Below are 20,968 nucleotides of genomic sequence, written 5' to 3'. Positions count from 1 at the left end.
TCAGTAAGATTATAACACAAGAGGGTTCCTCCAAAAAGGAAGGGAGTTAGACGCTGAAGAACCAAGAAAACCCCTAAGAAATGCGATTAGCAGTTATTTTAAAACAGATTCCTCAGTAGGATAATTCATCAAGTTATAAAGCTTATATTCATCACTTAAGAACTTGCAATTTCCTCTGCTTTAACTGTAATCTCAAGCTCCTTCTGTGCTTCAGAGCCAACTCATCAGGAATGTTCTATGAGCTCAGATGAATCACTCAGACTGCCAGATCTGGCTCTTGGGGTGGTGTGGTGTGGGGTGGGGTGGGGTGGTGTGTGTGCGTGCGTGCGTAGTACTGTCAAAAAAAGAAAGAAAGAGAAGTTCCTAATGGGAAAAGAGAAGACCCAAAGCACACCCCAGAAGGAATTACTGGTAAGAGTCAGCTTGAGCAGCCAGCCCAAGAAAGGTTCACCATTTCTTTGTTATAGAAGGACTAAAAGTTGACCTACCAAAGACAAGGGCTCTGGACTATTCCTGAGGTCAATTATTCCAAGGAAGTTGCCTTAGTGTGGTGCTTTGGCTGACAAATCACAGCCCAATAACATAGTAAGCAGGAGATACTAGAAAAGAGCTGCTGCCTCCTGCTCCCCAGATTGTACAAACCAAGGATTAATGCAATTATCAATGTCACGTTAAACATCTCCTTGGAAACAGCTAAAAATAGCACTGAGGAAAAAGCTGAACTATCTCCCAGCTGTGCCGAGACTGATTTGATCCCAGAACAAAGACTGGGGTTTATTCTACTGCCTGCACATACTTTCCCCAAAGGACAGCACGCACACTGTGTAATGTGGCTGAATCCCAAGGCCAGACTTAATGCACAGGCTAGGTCGTGGCATGCTGACTATCAGGAGCCTTCCCATACACACTAGCTGGTAGCACTGATATTCTGAAGCACTAGCAGGCACAAATGTTTCTAGGTTCTGTGCTGTGAACAGAAGCTTCTAATGTGGCTAGAAGCCCTCTTGCATGCCTCCACAATGCCTCTTAGTATGCTCCAGAGAGCTCTCAGTGAAACATTTGCTCTTCAATTATGTTTCCATAGAAATAGGAACCAATGAAAATTTTACAAGGCTCTTTACTTGGTACTCGTCTTCATGAAACTGAGGAGGAAAGAAATATTACACTGCATTGTAAATCATCTCAGGAACACCAAGAAAACTCCAGAAACAATGCCCTTGACGAATAGAGTTTATTCCAACAGTTAAAACTGCAAACTTTTCAGCTTCTTGTTCAGAACTGAACACAACTTACACGAGGATAGTGCTTCTCTACTTACATTCACCATCACAGACTTTGGGTAATTTGTTTTTCTAAGACAAGGCTGAGGGGTGGGCATGGAGGGCCTTTCACAGATTAGAAAACCCAAGACGCAGAAATCTACTCTTTTTGTTTTGTGGTACTGAGGTTTGAACTCGGGGGTTCATGCTTGTTATTAGGAGCTCTTACCACTTGGGGCACATCTCTAGCTCTTGAATGTTACTGAATGTATAAATGAATTCACAAGTTGGAGGATGCTGTGGAGGTCCCTGAACTGGGCAAAAAGAGACCTTGTGAAGGCCCCTTTCTGTCCCACTCCTATCCCTCCACATGGGGCCCTTTTGGATCATATTAGGTTCCCCAGGATTTCCTGCCAGAGCATCCCTGTCCACAACCTACAAGGGTCTCCATGGGCCTTTTACTTGGGTCTGTCTTTCTAAAAATGGATTTCTATAGTTTATGTAATATTCCAGGTAAAGTATTTTGTACTTTGCCTGCCCTACACTTGGGATTGGCCATTTCCTCAAGGAAGCTTAGATCCATTTAGTAGGAAACGGTATTTAGAAACCAAGATCTGGAGCTGGAGGCATGGCTCAAGTGGGAGAGCACGTGCCTATCAAGTGCAAGGCCAAGTTCAAATCTCAGCACCACAAAAGAAAAAAAAAGAAAGCAAATTCTGTGACTAGGGTATCACTGCTTTTAGGCCCTCTCAGTAAAGAAAATCAGGAATTACATCTTTAAAAAGAAAAAGAGCCAGAAGCCAGCATCTCACACCTATAATCCTAGCTAGTTAGGGAGTAGATTGGGAGGATCAAGGTTCGAGACCAGCCAGGCAAACATTGAAATAATCCCCATCTCCAAAAAAACCAGACCAAAACAGACTGGAGGTATGACTCAAGCAGTAGAGTGCCTTCTTTGCAAACATGAGGCCATGAATTCAAATTCCAGTGTCACCAAAAAGAAAAAAACTGGGCAAAATCATAAAAACCAACCATTTTAGTACCCTGGAAATTGACTAAAGGCTTACAACAAAGGGATTACTACTTATTCATGAAAAAGCAGTAATCCAAAGGAAAGAACTATGGATCTGTGTTGTACATGCTGGGGACCATTTCATTCCTCCCCTCATCACTGAGCATGGTAATTCTAACAGAGCAAGGCATGCTATAAATAACTATCAACTGCACTGCTAGAGAAGGCTGACTTGATTTGGGGTAGGAGGAGGAATAATCCATGCCCAGTGGTGTTGCCAGTCCTAAGAAGCAAGGCAAGTGGCAAGAAGATGGGGAAGGCCAGGGGTGTTAGTAGTCTGAGGTTGCCATCCTGGTGTGAGCCAGCAAGAGCCTTGACATGTTCTCCATGAGAGGGTCAAACCTGCACACTGATCCTTGTCCTACAGAAGCCTGTGCACACATAAAGCAGTAACAAGAAGGTCCATAACAAATCCACTGACAGTGGTGGAAATCTTATTGGTTTGAGGTGAACATCAACTCTGACCAGTTACTGGCTCAGCAACCCCAAGAAAGCCAGGCTTAAGAATAAAAAAACACAACCAAGCAAAGCCACCAGTGGGGCCACTTAACAGAGGGAAAATGGACAGCATAGTTTTAGTCCAGGTAAAATATTAAAAAATAGCAACAATAAAAATAACTGGGCACAAGGGAGGAAAAGACAGACATAATCCAGAGTTGCCACTAAAATGTTTAGTTTCAACTAAATAAAACACAGAAGAAGATAGTAAAAGAGAAACAAGAATACAAAATAGCTGATGTGAATCCAACCATACCAGAAAACATTAAATGTGAATGGACTAAAGACCTCAATCAAACAGCAGATATTTTCAGAGTAGATTTAAGCAGTAAGATTCAACTACACATGCTGTCTGTCTGTAAGACTCAAAACCACAAGTAGGTTGAAAGTAAAAGGATGGGAAAAAGAGTATAGTGTGCAAATAATAATCTTAGAGGAGGGGCTAAAACATTATCAAGCAAAACAGATTTCTATTTTTTAATTTTTTTTTGTGATACTGAGGTTTGAACTCAGGGTCTCACGCTTGCTAAAGGTGGGTGCTCTTACTGCTTGAGCCACTCTGCCAGCCAGCAAGACAGGTTTTATGACCAAATATATTACTGGAGACAAAAAGATACTTCTAATGGTAAAAGGGTCAACAAATCAGGAAAATATAACAGTTATAAATATACATGTACCAAACAGAAGAGTCATAAAATACATACAGGAAAAATTGACAGCATTTGAAGGAGAAACAAACAATCCTATATTCTTCACACATATATGAAGAAACACACAGGAAGCGAATGCACAGCTCAACATACTGTGGCAAAATATATTTCACTTACTTCTCAGATTCTAGGTGAAAGCGATCACTGCTAGAACCTCAGAAGCTTTCTCAATGAAACCCCAGCAGCACAGCAACTAAGAGATAGCAGAGATAAATGGGACCTCAGAAAACTAAAAAGTTTCTGTTCATCAAAAGAAACGGTCTCTACACTGAAGGAACACCCACGGAGTGGGAGAAAATATTTGCCAGCTACACATCAGACAAAGGACTGATAACCAGAATATATAGGGAACTTAAAAAACTAAATTCTCCCAAAACTAATGAACCAATAAAGAAATAGGCAAGTGAACTAAACAGAACTTTCTCAAAAGAAGAAATTCAAATGGCCAAAAAACACATGAAAAAATGCTCACCATCTCTAGCAATAAAGGAAATGCAAATTAAGATTCCACCTTACCCCTGTTAGAATAGCCATCATTAGCAACACCACTAACAACAGGTGTTGGCGAGGATGTGGGGGAAAAAGGAACCCTCTTACACTGTTGGTGGGAATGTAAACCTGTACAACCACTCTGGCAAAAAATTTGGAGGCTACTTAAAAAGCTAAACATTGATCTACCACTTGATCCAGCAATACCACTCTTGGGGATATACCCAAAAGACTGTGACACAGGTTACTCCAGAGGCACCTGCACACCCATGTTTATTGCAGCACTATTCACAATAGCCAAGTTATGGAAACAGCCAAGATGCCCCACCACTGATGAATGGATCAAGAAAATGTGGTATTTATACACAATGGAATTTTATGCAGCCATGAAGAAGAACGAAATGTTATCATTCACTGGTAAATGGATGGAACTGGAGAACATCATTCTGAGTGAGGTTAGCCTGGCCCAAAAGACCAAAAATCGTATGTTCTCCCTCATATGTAGACATTAGATCAAGGGCAAACACAAGGGGATTGGACTTTGAGCACGTGATAAAAGCGAGAGCACACAGAGAAACTAAAGCAGATACCTTAAAAGCAACTGAGGCCAACAGGAAAAGGGGACCAGGAACTAGAGAAAAGGTTAGATCAAAAAGAATTAACCTAGAAGGTAACACACACAGACATGGTCTGTGCTCACATTTAATTTGACTTAATCGCTATATTCATAGTTTCTAGCTGTTTTTATGTGCTTGTTTCTTAATATTTACAACTTTAAGAAACAGGTATTATTATCCACTTAGAAGCACCAAGGTAAATAAATAAAGGAGCTACGACAGAGCTGACATTTTAAAGTTCATCCTCTTAACCACAGACCAGGTGGTTAAGACAGGAAATTAATGTGAGTCAACTCACATTAATAGCTATCCTTATCTCACCCAGCAAAAACACTTGTTCCTTCCTATTATTGCTTATACTCTCTCTTCAACAAAATTACAGATAAGGGCAAAACAGTTTCTGCTGGGTATTGAGGGGGTGGGGGGGAAAGGGAGGGGGTGAAGTGGGTGGTAAGGGAGGGGGTGGGGACAGGGGGGAGAAATGACCCAAGCCTTATGTGCACATATGAATAAAAAAAAAAAAAAAAAGAACAAAAAAAATAAATAAATAAAAAATGTTCATCAAACCCTAAAAAAAAAAAAAAAACAACCAGAAGCTTCCCAGGTGTCCCCACACCCTCAGTTTTGACTTACAAATTAACTTGAAGGGGCTGGTCAATTGACTGAAATCGCCACACTTCTGAAACACTGTGGAATCCACATGTGCTTGTAATCTTTCCTTTGGATGTTGTAATGCTGAGGGAAATATGTACCTAAAAATGGCTTCCAAAATATTTAGAAGCTCTGGACCCTGAAGTAGTTTATGGTCTGTGCTCACATTTAATTTGACTTAATCGCTATATTCATAGTTTCTAGCTGTTTTTATGTGCTTGTTTCTTAATATTTACAACTTTAAGAAACAGGTATTATTATCCACTTAGAAGCACCAAGGTAAATAAATAAAGGAGCTACGACAGAGCTGACATTTTAAAGTTCATCCTCTTAACCACAGACCATATTTTCTATCACAGATGTGGAAATAAGGAATTGCTTGTAGTAAGTAGAAATTAAATAAGGACACAGAGACTGAGCACAGAGCTTACACGCTTCTTAGTCCTAAAGAAAAAGCAATTCTAATTCCCTTGCAATCAAGAATTAGGGCACTGAATTAGCAAAACCAATTAGCAGAACAGATACCCCTTCTACATATTTGCAGATGGACAAATTCAATTTGCAGGAGTTTAAAATCTTTTCTTGCCAGTGGCTCATGGCCTGTCGATCTTACCTACTTGAGAGGCTGAGAGATCACAGTTCAAGGCCAGCCCCAGGCAAATAGCTCATGAGACTCCATTTCCAAAATAACCACAACAAAATAGACTGGAGGTGTGGTTCAGGCAGTAGAGAGTAGAGAGCCTGCTTTGTAAGCATGAAGTCCTGAGTTCAAACCTCAGTCCCAACCAAAATAAAAAAATATAAAATTACTCTTTAAGCCAGGTATTTTGGTACATGCCTGTAATCCCAGCATTCAGAAGGCTGAGGCAAGAGGATCTGAGGGAAGAGGATCAGGAGTCTGAGGCCAATCTATACAGTGAGACCCAGTCTCAAAATAAAACAAACTATTTCTCGCTTTTACAAATTGGGTTAAAAAAAAAACTTAGCAGCATGCTTCTATACTTTTTAAACTAAGCAACTCCTCAGTTATTTAAAAATTCTATCTCCACTCAAATCTCTGAATGGTGATCCAATCTACATCTAAATAAAGTTATTTGTTTTTATAAATTATGTCACTGTAAATTAAGTTTTAAATGACAATCTAATAATCAGAAGGCCAGCATTTGAAAAGGATAAAAATTTCATCTTGCTATTATATATATATACATTTTAGCTAGATCATTGAGACAAAGCTGGACTTTTAAAAATGGTGCTGACTCACAGTAGCCATGGAAGGAGAAAATTAGAGCCATAGGTCACAGCATGAGAATAAAGTCCAAATGGCTGGGTATCCAAGTGTAAAAAGTGCAAGGATACAGGTGCTAGAAGGAAACATAGGTGGATTCCTCTTTAATTTTGAGTACAGAGAATGGTTTTCTAACTATGACACAAATTCAGAGGCAATATGATTAATAAATCTGACTATAGAAAAATAAAAAACAATTATTCAGACTATAAAACATTTCATTATAAACAAAGTCAAAAGATAAGTGACACTGGACAGGATGTACAGATGTATATCCATGTTATTACAGTGTAAATTCCATTTGCCGGAAGGCAGAAGTAACCCACGTGTCCACGGATAGGGATGAATGGATAAACAAAATACGGTGTACATAAACAATGACATATTATTCAACCTTTAAGAGGAACGAAACTCTCATAGATCTACAACACGGACAAACCTTGAAACCATGCTACCCTTACATGTCTTCACTATGCACTGAAATAAACCAGACACAAATGGACATAGTGATAATTCTACTTAGGAGGAGTCTGCAAGTCCAACTGATAGAAAGCAAGCAGGATGATGAAACTGAGGCTACATGGAAGAAAAAATGGGGAGCAACTGTCCAATGGACATGGAATTTTGATTTGGAAAGGGACAGTTCTGGAGGTGGAAAGGGTGACAGTTGTACAGTGATGTGAATGGGACTCAGAGTTGCACACTTCAAAATCCCTAAAATCTGAAAAATCAAAACAAAGCAAAAAACTGTTAAAAATTGAGGGGGACAAGTGGTACAGAGCTTGCTTAGCAAGTGCAGGCCCTGAGTCAAACACGAGTACTGCCAAGAAAAAAAACTGAGGGACAAATAGCAAAGTCCACAAAAAGTGGGGAACAATTCATAATGACATAAAAATGGAAGCCAGAAGTGGTGGCAGAGGCTTGTACTCCCAGTACTTGGGAAGGTGAGGCAGGAAGATCCAGAGTTCAAGGCCAGCCTGTACCACATACAAAAAGATACAAAAATGGTCCTCAATTATTTGAAAAAATGTTTGAACTCATGACTATTAAATAAATGCAAATTAAAATGACACTGAGACACTATTTCTCTATCAGATTGGCAAAATTAAAAGCTATGACAACACATACTCTTGGTGAGGCCGCGGGGAAGTAGGTCTCCTCATATGCTGCTAATGGGATGCAAGATGTCACGACCCTGATGGAGGGGGTGACAACAGCCAGGAAAAATCACATGCGCACTTACCTTTTGATCCAGCAACATCATCTCTCTAGATATCTACCCTGAAGCTGTATCTCCAACAATATGAAAATACACATGCAAGGTTATTCAGGGCAGTAGTGCTTATAATTGCAAATTACTGGCTAAATCTGAACTTTCATGCATAGGAGTGGTTGAATTAATGATGCTACCTCCATATAAAAGTACTATACAGCTGAGGAAAAGAAAGCAGAACCTCTCTAAGAGCTGATGCTGTTATTTCCAGGACATACTGTTAAAGTGAAAAATGTGAAGTACAGTAAAGTATCTGAAATATGCTATATTTTAAATAAAAAAGAAAGGAATTTAAGGAAGTATCTACATATGTGCTCATTTGTACAAATGAGCAGGAAGAACAGGAGAGAAACAAGAGACTGGTTGCTTGAAGAAGGCAGTGGGAAGGGAAGAAAGAACAAGGGTGAGGGAAGACAGTGGAGTAGTGATGCTTCTTGGAGTTTATCTTTTTGTACAACTGCCTATGAGAACCACAATTATATCTCATATACAAAAAATAAAAAATTAAACTAGGATGCCAGGGAGCACAAAACAGACCACCAACAGCAACAAATCAACACCAGCAAGGTGGTTAGGGAGCTAATCTAAGTGACTCTGGACACATCTCCCCAGGACATGAATTACTTAAGAGAGAGGGCAGGTGCCACCTTAACCAAGTAGGCAAGGTGACTGGCACCAGCTTAAGACATAGCATCAACCTCCTGACAGGATGCATGGCACAGAGCATATTACTTCTGGGAATTCTTGCCCCTTGAATAACTTACACACACACAACCACAAACATTCCACAAAGTAACTACGTGCCCCTCTAAGGAAATGAACAACAAGGAAAGACTGAGAAATGCCACCAACTGAAGGAGACTAGGGAGGCATGAAAATGAAACACAATGTGAGATGCCACAGTGGATCCTGCAACAGAAAACAAAGAAAGCCTGAAGAAAGCTAGCTCTGAAGTTTGTAGCATTCGGCAATGTTTATTTCCTGATTTTAATAACTGCACCATGGTTATAAGACATCGACATTAGGGGAAACTGGAATCTGTGCAAGTTTTGCTACTTTCAAGTCTAAAATTATTGCAAATAAAGTTAAAATGGAACTCTCCCACCTCAGGAATAATTTACATCCTTCAATGTCTCCAGTAAGATTTGAAGTTCCTCCCTTCATACTAACAGTTATTCAATGTGTGTGGTGTGGCACACAGTGAGCAGCACTTTGCCACGTACTGGCCCACGTGTACACGGGCACACCTTCACATGCTGGGTACAGTCTGCTGGTGGAAGATAAAAACTGCCGGAAATAAAGACATAAGCATAGCTGAGCTATGAATTTCTTCACAGGGAGACCATATTTTTTAAGAAAATCATTTTTCTTAATTTACTGTGTGTACTAATAACTGTCTAGCGAACGACTGACTTAGCTTCCAGAATTACCCTGAATCTGTGGTGTATGTGGGTTAACTCTGATTTATTTGAAAAGGTGAACAGGGAGTGGGAATATTACAAGTGTCCTTTCTGAAGAGTAAAATTAGAGAACCAAGGATTTAAAAATTATGCATTGTAGTTGTATACAGATGGATTACCTTGTAATATTGGTTAGATAAAAATGACATAATATTGCTAAGTGAAGACTTCCTGTAAAGCAAATAGGATTATGACTTATTAAAGCAAGGTAAGATTATGACTTGACTATAATCTTACCTTGTAAATCCATACTTCCTAACAGGGTAATCCTATTTGATTAGATTCCATGGCTGTGAAACTCATCACCCGGAATAGAGACCTGGTAAGCATGCTGGCACATTGGTACAGTCTATAAAACAGCTAAGATGCAGAGTACTTGCTATATGCCAGACATTATGCTAAGAATTGCTTTGTTAAAATATTAGGAACAGCTTGATTTTATTTAATGGAAAACATACACACTCGCACACACGTTCATGCTGGAGAACTTTAACTGATTTTAAATTTGCTTGTAGCCTGGCAAAAATGTGAGAAAGCTCTTCTACTCCTATCTTAATCAAGAAACAACCACTCTCCCACAGAGACCCCCGCAATGCAGTAGCTGACAAGAATATTTCTTTCACTTTAGGTCAGTGAATGCAACATAAACTTGCATTATGAAAACCCAGAGCTCATACTTTATATACCTTCCTTATGGATAAATAAAAACTTGCATTAAATACATTTTAAAAAAACATCTCTTCCTGCAGTGAGCATGTGTTTAACAGACAAATGGGGAAACCAAGAGCCTCAAGTCCGTAAATTAGTTTCCGAACTGTCAATCTATCAACAGTCCTCTGCTTCCCCCTGCAGCTTTATGAAGTAATTGCTGCAAAATAAAACGGCATAAACTTCCAGAAAAGCTCACTAGCCAGGGATCATTCACATTTTGGTAAAAGGGAGAGTAACAAAACATTACATACTGGTTCCAGTGCTAGAAAGAGGCGCGTGCCACAACACTTTCTGCTTTAGTTCTATCTGGGTGGGATGTGAAAATTATACTTGGAATACAAGTAGTAAAAAGGTAGGGATCCCAGTCTACAAATTATTCTGAAAAAGCTTCCAGTTTTGTTATCTTTGAAATCAGAGATCACTTGCTTCACACATAGACATGCTTGTCTCCCCACAAGTCATTTTTACAGGCCCCCTAAATATTCAGGAGTAGGAGCTTTTACTCTAAGACATAGCTAGAGCCTAACTTTCATTAGGTCTTACCCTTCTGAGGAAAAAGACTGATATATGAGTAACTAATCTTAAAAAGGCTTCCTTGTTTTTTCACTCAGCAAATTCTATTTTCTAAAACTCAAAAGCAAACCCATTTCAGTACTGCTTAAATTCTGTTCAGTAGCTCTTTTTAGCCTGTGAGCAAAGATGTGGGTAAAAGAAAACCTCTAGTAAACCATTCTCCTAATGCTGATTTCATCAGTCTGCTGGTTGGGAAGTTTAGTCATCTGTGCCTATGTGGCTCTGTCTCCCAAGCAACTCTGGTTGCAATTTTTCCACTATCAAAATTACCTGAAGATGCTTGTTAACAAAGCAGATGGCTGCTGTTACTAAGTTTTCTGTGATCTTAGGTATCATAAAGCTTGAGAACCACCGACTCACCAAAGTCATCTTCCTTAGTAAACACAGGAAATGCACAATGTTACTTTAACTTGTCTACCAACAAACAATGTGACACATTCCACCAACTCCCAAGTGTTTGAGAGCAAGCAAGCCTATTCCCTTGGCTTAAGTTCTGGGTCAGAAATCCAGTTCTTAAATTCCAGTATTTGCTGGAAGCCTGGTAGCATTCATTGAACCCATCAGTTCATGGTTTTTTTTTTTTTTTTGGTGGTACTGTGGTTTGCAGTCAGGGTTGCTAGACAACCTAGTCATGCTTGCTTGGCAGGTGTTCCACCACTTGTGCCACTCTGTCAGCCCTTTTTTTGTGTTGGGTATTTTCGAGGTAGGGACCATCAAACTATTTGCCAGGGCTGGCCTTCAACCAAGATCCTCCTGATTACGCCTAGGATTACAGGCGTGAACCACTGGCACCCAGTAAGAAGTTAATTTAATGGCAATCTCAGTTCAAAAGGATGCCCACAGCAATTTAAAAGAAGGGAAACAATGAAACGGGGGTGGGGACTCACTCATAAGAGTAACACAGATGAAGCCACTGTGGAAGAAGTTACCAAATACATTCATTCTGGAAGAAATCAAGACATGCCCAGAGTCACAAGATTGATAAGTTTATGAAAGTGGCAAAAACATGAAATAAAAAAATTAAGTAGCCAGGCATGGTGGTGCATACTCGTAATCCCAGCACTTAGGAGGTTGAGGCAGAAGAATCACAAGTTTGAGGCCACCCTGGGCCACACAGTGAGTTTGAGGCCACTTAGAGCCATATAGCAAGACAGTGTCTCAAATAAATAAGCAAAAGCAAAAACCTTAAATAACAAAAAAACCCAAACAAAACTAAAACACTCTTCAAACAAAACCAACCAAAAAGCCCCAAAACAACAAAAATGATTAAGTGATATGGAATCACTTCAGAGATTAAGAACTGAAATACCATGGTTCCTAGTTAAAAGAGAAAACAGCTCTAAAGGAAAGAAAGTCCTTTAAGCTTTTGTAGCGTAATGAAAGTACCAGGGGGCTGTGGGTGATGTACACCTGTAATCTCAGCACTTGGGAGGCTCAGATAGGAGGATCACAGCATGATCCTATCTCCAAAAAAAAAAAAAATCTCAGCTACCATGTATTCTGAGTACACATTTACTCAGCAACAGATACTTGGATACCACAAAAAACTGGATATAAGGGTGTACATATGTGCAAAAACTGATGACAGAGCACACCATTGGAAAGGCAAAATCTGCCTTTTGGCTGGCAAAAAAACTCTGAGGCTGTGGGTGTAACTCGGTAACTCAGGGGTAGAGTATTTATCTAGCATGCATGGGGTCCTTGTTTCAGTCCTCAGCACGGTAAAAAAGACAAAAAGCAAAAACACTTTTGTGTTTCCAGGCAAGAATTAAAATGATCAGAGCCCCTCATTTTCATATTAGTAAAGGCCTACACCACCCATCCAACTGCTGAAACCAAGGAATTGTCACCCCCCCCTTTTTTTTGGCACTACTGGGTTTTGAACTCATGGCCTTATGCTTGCTAGGCAGGCACTCTAACTGCCTGAGCCACTCTACCAGCTCTTATTCTTTTTCTAGATAGGGTCTTGAGAACTATTTGCTCGGGGCTGGCTTTGAACTGCGATCCTCTTGATCTCTGCCTCCTAAGTGGCTAGGACTACAGGGGCCAGTCATCAATGCCTGGCCAAATTTTTACTCCATCCCTCCAATTTAATACACCAATATGTCAACTCTTCCTCCAAAATATACCCTGAAATCACTTACATATTTTCAGAACCATAATTTCTTTATCTAGGCTACAGCATCAGGTCCTAACTGGTTTCAAATGTTTCACCCATGCCCCTCCTTCAGCCCTTCATTTCCTGCAGAAACAACAGAATACTCTTATTAAACTAGGCATGGTGGCACATGCCTGTAAGTCCCAGCTACTGTGGGGACTGAGGCAAGAGAATGCTTGAGTCCAGGAGTTCAAGGCCAACCTGGGCAACACAGCAAGACTCTCCCAGCCCCATAAAGTCAACATCAGACAAAATACTCTTATTAAAATGCAAACACCTGTCCCTTCCTTGGCTCTAAAATTACCCACCTGTTTCCCACTACACTTGGAATAAACTTCAAATTCCTTACCCTGGCTTGCAAAGCGTTCTAGAATCAGATTTTTGCTTCCTGCATCACCCTTAAATCACTATGCTCCAGCCACTGGCCTTCCATCCCTTGGGCTGTCAAGAACACAGCAAGCCTGCTGTTATCTTAGGATCTTTATACTAGCAAATGTTCCCTTCATCTGGAAAAAGTCTCTCAAAGCATCATGTATTTGACTCCTTTTTCCTCTAAGTCTCTTTTGTGATGTCACCTCCCAAAGGGCTTCCTGAGCAGCTAATCTAAATAGTCTTCTACATTTGGCTGCTATAACAAAATGTTATAGACTGAGTCATTTATAAATAAAAGAAGTTTATTTCTCACAGTTCTAAAGACTGTGAAGTCCAAGATCAAGGTGTTAGCAGGTTCTGTGTCTGGTAAGAGCTTGTTCTCTGCTTGTAAGATGCCTTCTCTCATGGAGGAAGGGATGAACACATTGATTTTTACATGCAACAAGGGGAGTGGAAGGGCCCAATGGACTCCCTCAAGCCCTTTGATAAGGAAGGACACCAATCCCACTTATCAGGGTGGTATCCTCATGACCTAATCACTTCCTCTTAATATTTCATGCATGGAAGGCCCCATCTATCCCTTAATCCTTACACTGAAGATCAATTCTTTTTTGATTGACTTCAGAACTGGGGATTAAACCCAGGACCTTGTGAATGCAAGATAAGTGCTCTAGTACTTGAGGTATGGCCTCAGCCCTTGAAGATCAACTTTGGAGGGACCCAAACATTCAGGTCACAGCACCATCCTCCCAATCCCCACTACTTCATCACTTCACCTTAACATTCCAACTAGAATACCCCTATTAGAGAACTGAATCCCTTTCTGTCTTGTGTACCACACATCCCTCGGGACCTCAAACAAGGCCTGGCATGTGGAAGAGCTGAAAAAACCTCTTGAATAAATGAGCAGAAAAAAATACTTGTTACTTTTAAGGCCAATGACTGGTCTTCAAGGGAAAGATATTATTAGTCATTCAATAGCTATTTAATGGAGAAGACTGTGTGTAAGCCCCATGACAAGTGGTCCTCAAATGAGGGGGATGAATGTGACTGAAGTACTTTATATGCATGGATGAAAATAACAATGAGACTCATTAAAAACTATATAAATGTGGTGGGAAAGGATAATAAAGAGTAATAGAGGGGTGAATTTGATCAAAGCACATTATATTCAGGTATGGACAAATCACAATGTAACCCTTTGTACAATTATTTAAAAAAATTTTTTTGCCAGGCATGGTGGCACATATCTATAATCCCAGTACTAGGAGGCAGAAGCAGAAAAATTGAGAGTTTGAGGCCAACTGGGCTATACATTGAGTTTAAGGCCAGCTACAGTGAGACCTTGTCTCAAAAACAAAAACAAAACAAAAAGTTTTGAATTTTGGAGCATTGTGGAGTTTCAGATTAGGGATGTTCAACTTGAAAAACACAGATGCTATAAATTCTCAAAGGTCAAGCTTCATGTGTTTTGGTAGAACATATGCTTATTTGTAAAGAATCCATTTTTACTTATCCATATACTCAAAATTGTATAGCTTTGTTAGTGTTATACGTTTAGTATATGCTTGTGTAAAAAAGCCAGTATTACAAAGTCATGTGAAATATAAATGAAAATGCTAATAATCACACCTTTTAAAGCTTACTGCTTATAATTTGGTGTATATGCTTTAAAACTTATATTTAAACATACTGTCATGTAAATTTTTAACTTAGAAGTTACCATGATTGTATAACCTGTTTAACTTACTTAACATTACATTACTGGTCTCTTTCCAAATGAATACTTAAGATTTATCTTTCTTTTTAATGACTACATTGCACTGTAAAAATATGACAAAATTTAAACAATAATATTCTGGCAAAAACACTCTGTTCCTTATCCTACTACATATACCCATGACACTTCTGACACCAAACCTGAGGTTTTTCCCACATCAAGCAATTCTCTAGTGGCCACCAACTGTGCGCCCTCTACTTCAATTCTGACACTATCGACCTGAAGGCAGTATCAGATCCCATGGGTAAAGGACTCAGTCCCATTAGGCCAGCCCCCTCGAGACACCAAACGCACAAGTTCAAGTCTCAGGTTGTAACCCATGCTTTTGACGACCAGTTCCTACCACCCCTGCTTAGTGTTTGGCAATATTACAAAGGACCCAGTTAAACAGTCAGGCAAAGAAATGCATATAGAAAGGTATGGGAGAAACTCACCCTGAGCACCTAGTACCTCATGTGCTCAGCAGTGTGCAAACTCACCAAACCTCTCCTTCAAGAGTTTTATAGTGCTTAATCTCCATGCCTCCCTCCTCTGGAGTTGGGTAAATAAGGCTCAAAGTTCTAACCCTCTAATCTCTTGGTGACTCCTAAAGCACCTAATTAGCATAAACTCAGGAGTTATCAAAAAAGGGCTGCTGGGGAGCTAGGTGCCAGTGGCTCAAGTCTGTAATCCTAGCAATTTAGGAGACTGAGATCAGTGAGATCAGGAGGATCAAGGTTCTAAGCCAACCCAGGGAGGTAGTTTGTGAGACTCCCATCTGACCAGAGCAAAATGAACTGGAGGTGTAGCTCAAGTAGGAGAATGCCTGCTTTGTAGTGTAGAGTTCAAACCCCAGTGCCCCCTCCCCGCCCCAGAACAAAAGGCTTATGGGGGCTGGGGATGTAACTCAGAGGTACAGCATTTGCCAAGCATGCATAAAATCCTGGGTTCCAGCCCTAGCATAGGAAAAAGAAAAAGTGTGTTTGTCTCATTATGAATAACAAAAGATACCACGCTTAGGAAATTCCAAGGGCTTTAAGGGGTGTGGATACAGGAACTAGAGATCAAGACCAAATACCCTTATTATACCACAAATATCCTCTGTTCAATATTTTCTAGTCTTTCAAAATTACAAATGATGCTGCAACACATCTTTGTACCTACATATGATTTGTGCATATCGCTAATGACTGAAGATAAATGTCTAGAAAAGAACCAGCAGTTTAAAGCTGTGCTCTCCAATACGGTATCCACCAGCTACATTATTTAAATATAAACATAAAATAAACAGTTTCTTAGCTATGACAGCTAAACTGCAAGTGCTCAAAAGCCAGATGTAGCCAACACTGCCATTACTAACATCCCTAGTTTAAAGAAAAAATTTTATCAGGGGCTTGGGATACAGCTTAGTGGTAGAGTGCTTTCCTAGCATTGCACAAGGCCCTGGGTTTGATCCACAGCACTGGAGAAAAAAAATTGTACCTGTAGGTCATAGAAATGATGTAGCAATTTAATTTCCCAATATTAATTAGTGCATGAGCTTCTATGTCATCTTCAACATCAGACTGATGTTCTGAGAGATGAGACATAATGTTTTAACTTGCACTTTTTAATCATTTGTGAGGCTGAAAGTCATTTCACATATTTTTGCCATTAAAGATTTTTTTTAATTGAACTTATGTAAAGTCAAGTGTAACATTCTCCTGTTCCCAATGACCCATAAAAACCAAACCATATATGCAGTGAAAACATTTCTTCATCTGTTTTGCAGGTTAATTGTGATAATTTTATAAGGATATTTATCTAACTAGCATCAAAATAGCTAATAGAGGGCTGGGGGTATAACTCAGTGGTAAAGTACTTGCCTAGCATACACAAGGCCCTGGGTTGAAAATCTGGAACAAGAAAAAAAAAAAAAAAAAAAAACCTCTGGGATAAGAATGAGAACAATGGTTCCCTGGGTGGTAGAAATGAAGGCGAGGAGCAAAACATGAGCTGTTTTGAGCCAAGCCACTCAGCTTCCAAGCCTAGATCACTACAGCCTCACTACAATATCAGGCAACATACATTTAGGCATGAGAACAGCACTGCTAACTCTTTAACACAGACATTTAGTCAATGCTTCTAAAAACTCTGTGCTAGTAACACAAAAACGGAACTCCAAACTGGTCTTCTGTGAAATCATTCTGTAATGCTGTGGAGTGGCAGTGATTTAATGTTCTGAGACACATTTGTTGAGGTAGTTTATGAAACTGGCTCATTTTTGCCCATTAGTCCTTCTCTTCAAACAGCATACATTAGTACAAAAGCTAACACATTCACATTAAAACCAATTATTGATAAGGAAAAGTGCCCAGGGAGAGATAAAGATTTTTCTCCTCATCCCACCCCCATTGTTTCCCTGCATTTATTATCTCATCCCTTTGCCATTCTATACCAACCTATGTGCTGAGTGAGCTCTTCAGTGGTATAAACCACAATCTCACTTGAGTTCTTTGCAGATAAGCTCAGATATTATGGTGATCCTTTAAACTACCTTGCTTGTGTGCTAGAAAGAAGGATATATGGAAGACACACAGACTTCCAAAAGAGAAGTTTTACTTAGTTAAAGATATAGCCCAGGGGCAAAGAAGCAGGACAGTATACATTTGGCTGGTATACATATATGCTTTGAAGGAAGATGATGCTTTTGTTGTTAAATGCTATGCTATAGTTAGGATTCAAAATCAAGCAGATAGGCGTTTGAGAGTCAATTCTGCCATTTATTAGGTGTGTAATCGTGGGCAAGCTACTTTATCACTCTAAGCTCTGCTTCCTCTTGGGGAATGGTAACACTATACATCTCAAAGACCTGTTGTGAGGATTAAATAAAACAAGTAATGTTTCAGCTTAGTTGCTGGCACAGTAGGTGCTCAACAAATGACAGCTAATATCATATGCAATGTTGAGACCCAGTCACTGTCCTGTGTAACCAAAATGCTACTAAGATATTTGGGCAGTCTTATTTTGCTAGCAAGGGATTAACAAATAGGAAGTATACCATAATTCTAAACAGTCTTATAAAAAATGTTCATTACAGAAATTTCAGCAGTCAACCCTGGAAAAAGGTAAGGAAAAAAGCTAAGAGTTATATATATTAGAAAACATGTTACAGATTTATGAAGTATAAGATAAAGAAGCCGGGCTCAGTGGTTACACCTGTAATCCTAGCTACTCGGAAGGCTGAGATCAGGAGGATCATGGTTCGAGGCCAGTCTGGGCAAATAGTTCGTGAGACTGTAATAACCAGTGCAAAATGGATTGGAGCGGCAGCTCAAGAGTGCCCACTTTGCAAGTGAGAAGCCCTGAGTTCAATCACCAGTCCTACCAAAAAATAAAAAAAGAAACTCAAGATAAATGAAGAACTCCAAGTTCGCAGAAAACAGTGGAAATTTCTTTGCTAAGCAGACCTGCTTTATGCTTCCCTGTCATGACACTGATTTATCTCAGATTCACCACCACTGAAGTAATAAGGACACAAAGGGGCAGGTTATTCTTTACACAGATGAAGGAGTCTATTATACAGACTCAATCACATTTAGTCTTTTTTGTTTGGTTCTTTTGTCGGTACTGGGGTTTGAACTCAGGACCTCACACTTGCTAGGCAGGCGCTCTACCACTTGAGCCACTCCACCAGCCTTGTATTTTTGTGTTTTGAGAGAGAGTCTCACTGTGCAGGCCTTGAACTCAGCTTCAGCCTCCCACCATGTGCTAGGATTGTAGGTGCACAGCACCATATCCTGGCTTACATTTATTAATTTTTAAAAGCAGCCTGAGAGACAGACTGTGTACAACAAGTAGATACTTACCTGTTTCTCTTCATCGGGCATGTTTTTTTCCAGTTCCATTAGGTATTCTTCATCTAGCTCAGAGGTATTTGCATCATCACCAGCTTTGTTCTCAACCTTATGCACTCCTGGCTCCTCCTCCTCAAATGAGGCACTGCAGTCATGAAAACACTCCTCTTCTCCCTGGTCCTCCTGGGGCGGGGCCTCATCCTCCTTGGGCAGCTTGCTCTGGGAATGCTGATCTCTGGGATCAGGAACTTGAGGTTTCCTATGCTCTGTTTCCTGAGGCTCTGTAACCTTCAAACCATTGAACATATCCTCTGGAACCTTACAGTTCTCTGACTTCTCCCCCATGCTGAATTCAGTGATGGGGGGTGAGGCTACACATATGAGAAAGAGAAAAGCATCGGTTATGCAATGGTGCTAATATTGAAAAAAAAAATTCTGTTTAAATCAGTTTCTGCATCAAAGTCCAAAACACAGCCCAACTTCCTTTCACAGGAATTCAAACGTCATTTTAACGAATATGTTTTCCCAGTCAAATCTGTCACCAGAACTCCTTATAATGCCGATTGCGCGGGTGGGGGTGGGAGGCTGGGGACCGAACCCAGGGCCTCCAAGTGCTCTATCACTTGAGCTATGTCCCCACTCCCCCACACCCCCTAGTTCCGAACAAGAGCTTGATTTTCGTATGACTACTCCACGTTCCACTTTTCGCGTTTTGCAGGGGTAGCAAAAGACAGGCAGAAGCTAAAATAGTGGCAAGAGAAAGGAAACGGTTCTAACCTCTATTAAGGATGAATAGCCAAACTGCCAACAAAAAAGGACAGTCCGGTTTTGCAAGCACCGGCGCAGGAAGCCCAAGAGTGAGTTTCTGTGGAGCTCAAAATGGAATCTGTGTCAAAAAAACACTCGGGCTCATCATCACCGCTTCTCGGCCTTTTGTGCAAAATCGGGGTCAACTTAGCCGAAATCAAGTGATGAAGCCCACGGGGCTAGTGGTCCTAATCGGGATCCTCGTGGGGTCAGAATCAGAAGGCTGGGTCTCACTCTCGGCCGTGTAACACCACCTAGGATGGTTTAGAATACACTGCCATGCAGACCCTGTCCAGATGCTGGTTTACTGGTCTGGAGTCGCGCCAGGCAGGGCAGCTGTGGTTTTTAAGTGTCCCAGGACATTCTAGCGTGCAGCCAATTAACAACGACGACTCTAGAAGCTGAGTCAGACCGTCAGCAGTCCCGCCCCTCTGGTCGCTGCAAAATCACGCCAGTGACTCTGGTGTCGCGACAAAGTCCGAATTCACCCTAGCTCGTTCCAAGAAAAGTTAAAACAGCCATACAGCAATATGGAGACCTCGCCTTCACAGGAATGTCCTATTTCTCCCCGCTCCCAGGTCAGAAAAAGAACGCAGAAAGAAGCTTGGGTTCCCAGCATTAGGGAAATGTCACCCAGCGCTTTCCAGTGGATCATGGCCCAACCACGTACCTCACCCCCAAGCCACCAAACCCACCCGACTACTCACAGCCCCGCAGCTCCGCGGTTCTCCTCCTTCCGAGCCTCTGAGACCTTCTACTTCCGTTCAGTCAGGTGCACTTCCGTCGCCACCGACCAATGGCGTCGATGTTGGCAAGTCATTCTGGGAAATGTAATGGCAGCCTCAGGGAGGAAAGGCTCTAAGTCGCTGCGTGACGTCATTGTACGGACCAAAAATGTGAGAGACGGTAGCCATCTTGAAGTACGGCAAAACTCTTAGCACAAAAGAAAAAAGGAGAAAGTCTGTCCTTGTTGCTTTAACACTGTTCGTTTTTTTCACTCTGGCCTGTCTCGTGCTCGAGTATAGAAGATTTGGAAACATAAACCTTGTCCAAAAATAAAGTTTTCTCTCCAGTGGTTTTCAAAGTGTCCTTCACAGCATGATCAGTAGTTTTCAAAATAATGTTATTTGCCTTTTTCGACTCATTTTCTCATGAATACGTGCCATGTGATAAGACAACAGATTGAATACAAAAGGAGATGAGAGATTTCACCAGTTGTGGTCTTTCTTCCCCCACTCCCACCCCTACCAGGCAAGGGCTCTACCACTGAGCTATTAAGCCAGAGAGTTGCAAAAATTTAAAACAATACCACTCTTCTTACTGTATTTGTTTTTTTTGGAAATACATTTATTATTTATTTAACAAATTACATTAACATTAATGGGAGTATTGTCATCTTGAATGAATTAATAAATATTAAAATTTTCAGTTCTAGTTT

General features: G+C 40.5%; 1 protein-coding gene across 3 annotated transcripts in view; it reads right to left on the bottom strand.

Moving 5' to 3' along the window:
• Ttc1 (tetratricopeptide repeat domain 1) overlaps positions 1-20,342 on the bottom strand; it is a 44,146-nt gene extending 23,804 nt beyond the window's left edge. For 2 of the 3 annotated variants that reach the window (XM_020175557.2, XM_074057675.1), the window contains exons 1-2: positions 20,238-20,342; positions 18,736-19,094 (exon numbers count right to left, since the gene is read on the bottom strand). In XM_020175557.2, coding sequence (XP_020031146.1) covers positions 18,736-19,068 — 333 coding nt within the window. In that variant the 5' untranslated portion in view covers positions 19,069-19,094; positions 20,238-20,342. Of the gene's footprint in view, positions 1-18,735; positions 19,095-20,225 lie in introns of all 3 variants that reach the window. The other variant, XM_020175558.2, reaches the window with a different exon arrangement.
• Positions 20,343-20,968: the final 626 nt, after the last annotated feature.

The sequence above is a fragment of the Castor canadensis genome, chromosome 16 (genome assembly GCF_047511655.1).
Source record: "Castor canadensis chromosome 16, mCasCan1.hap1v2, whole genome shotgun sequence".
In the NCBI taxonomy this organism is placed as follows: domain Eukaryota; kingdom Metazoa; phylum Chordata; class Mammalia; order Rodentia; family Castoridae; genus Castor; species Castor canadensis.
Note: the sequence above shows the minus strand (reverse complement) of the source record. Positions and strands in the feature narration are given on the sequence as shown.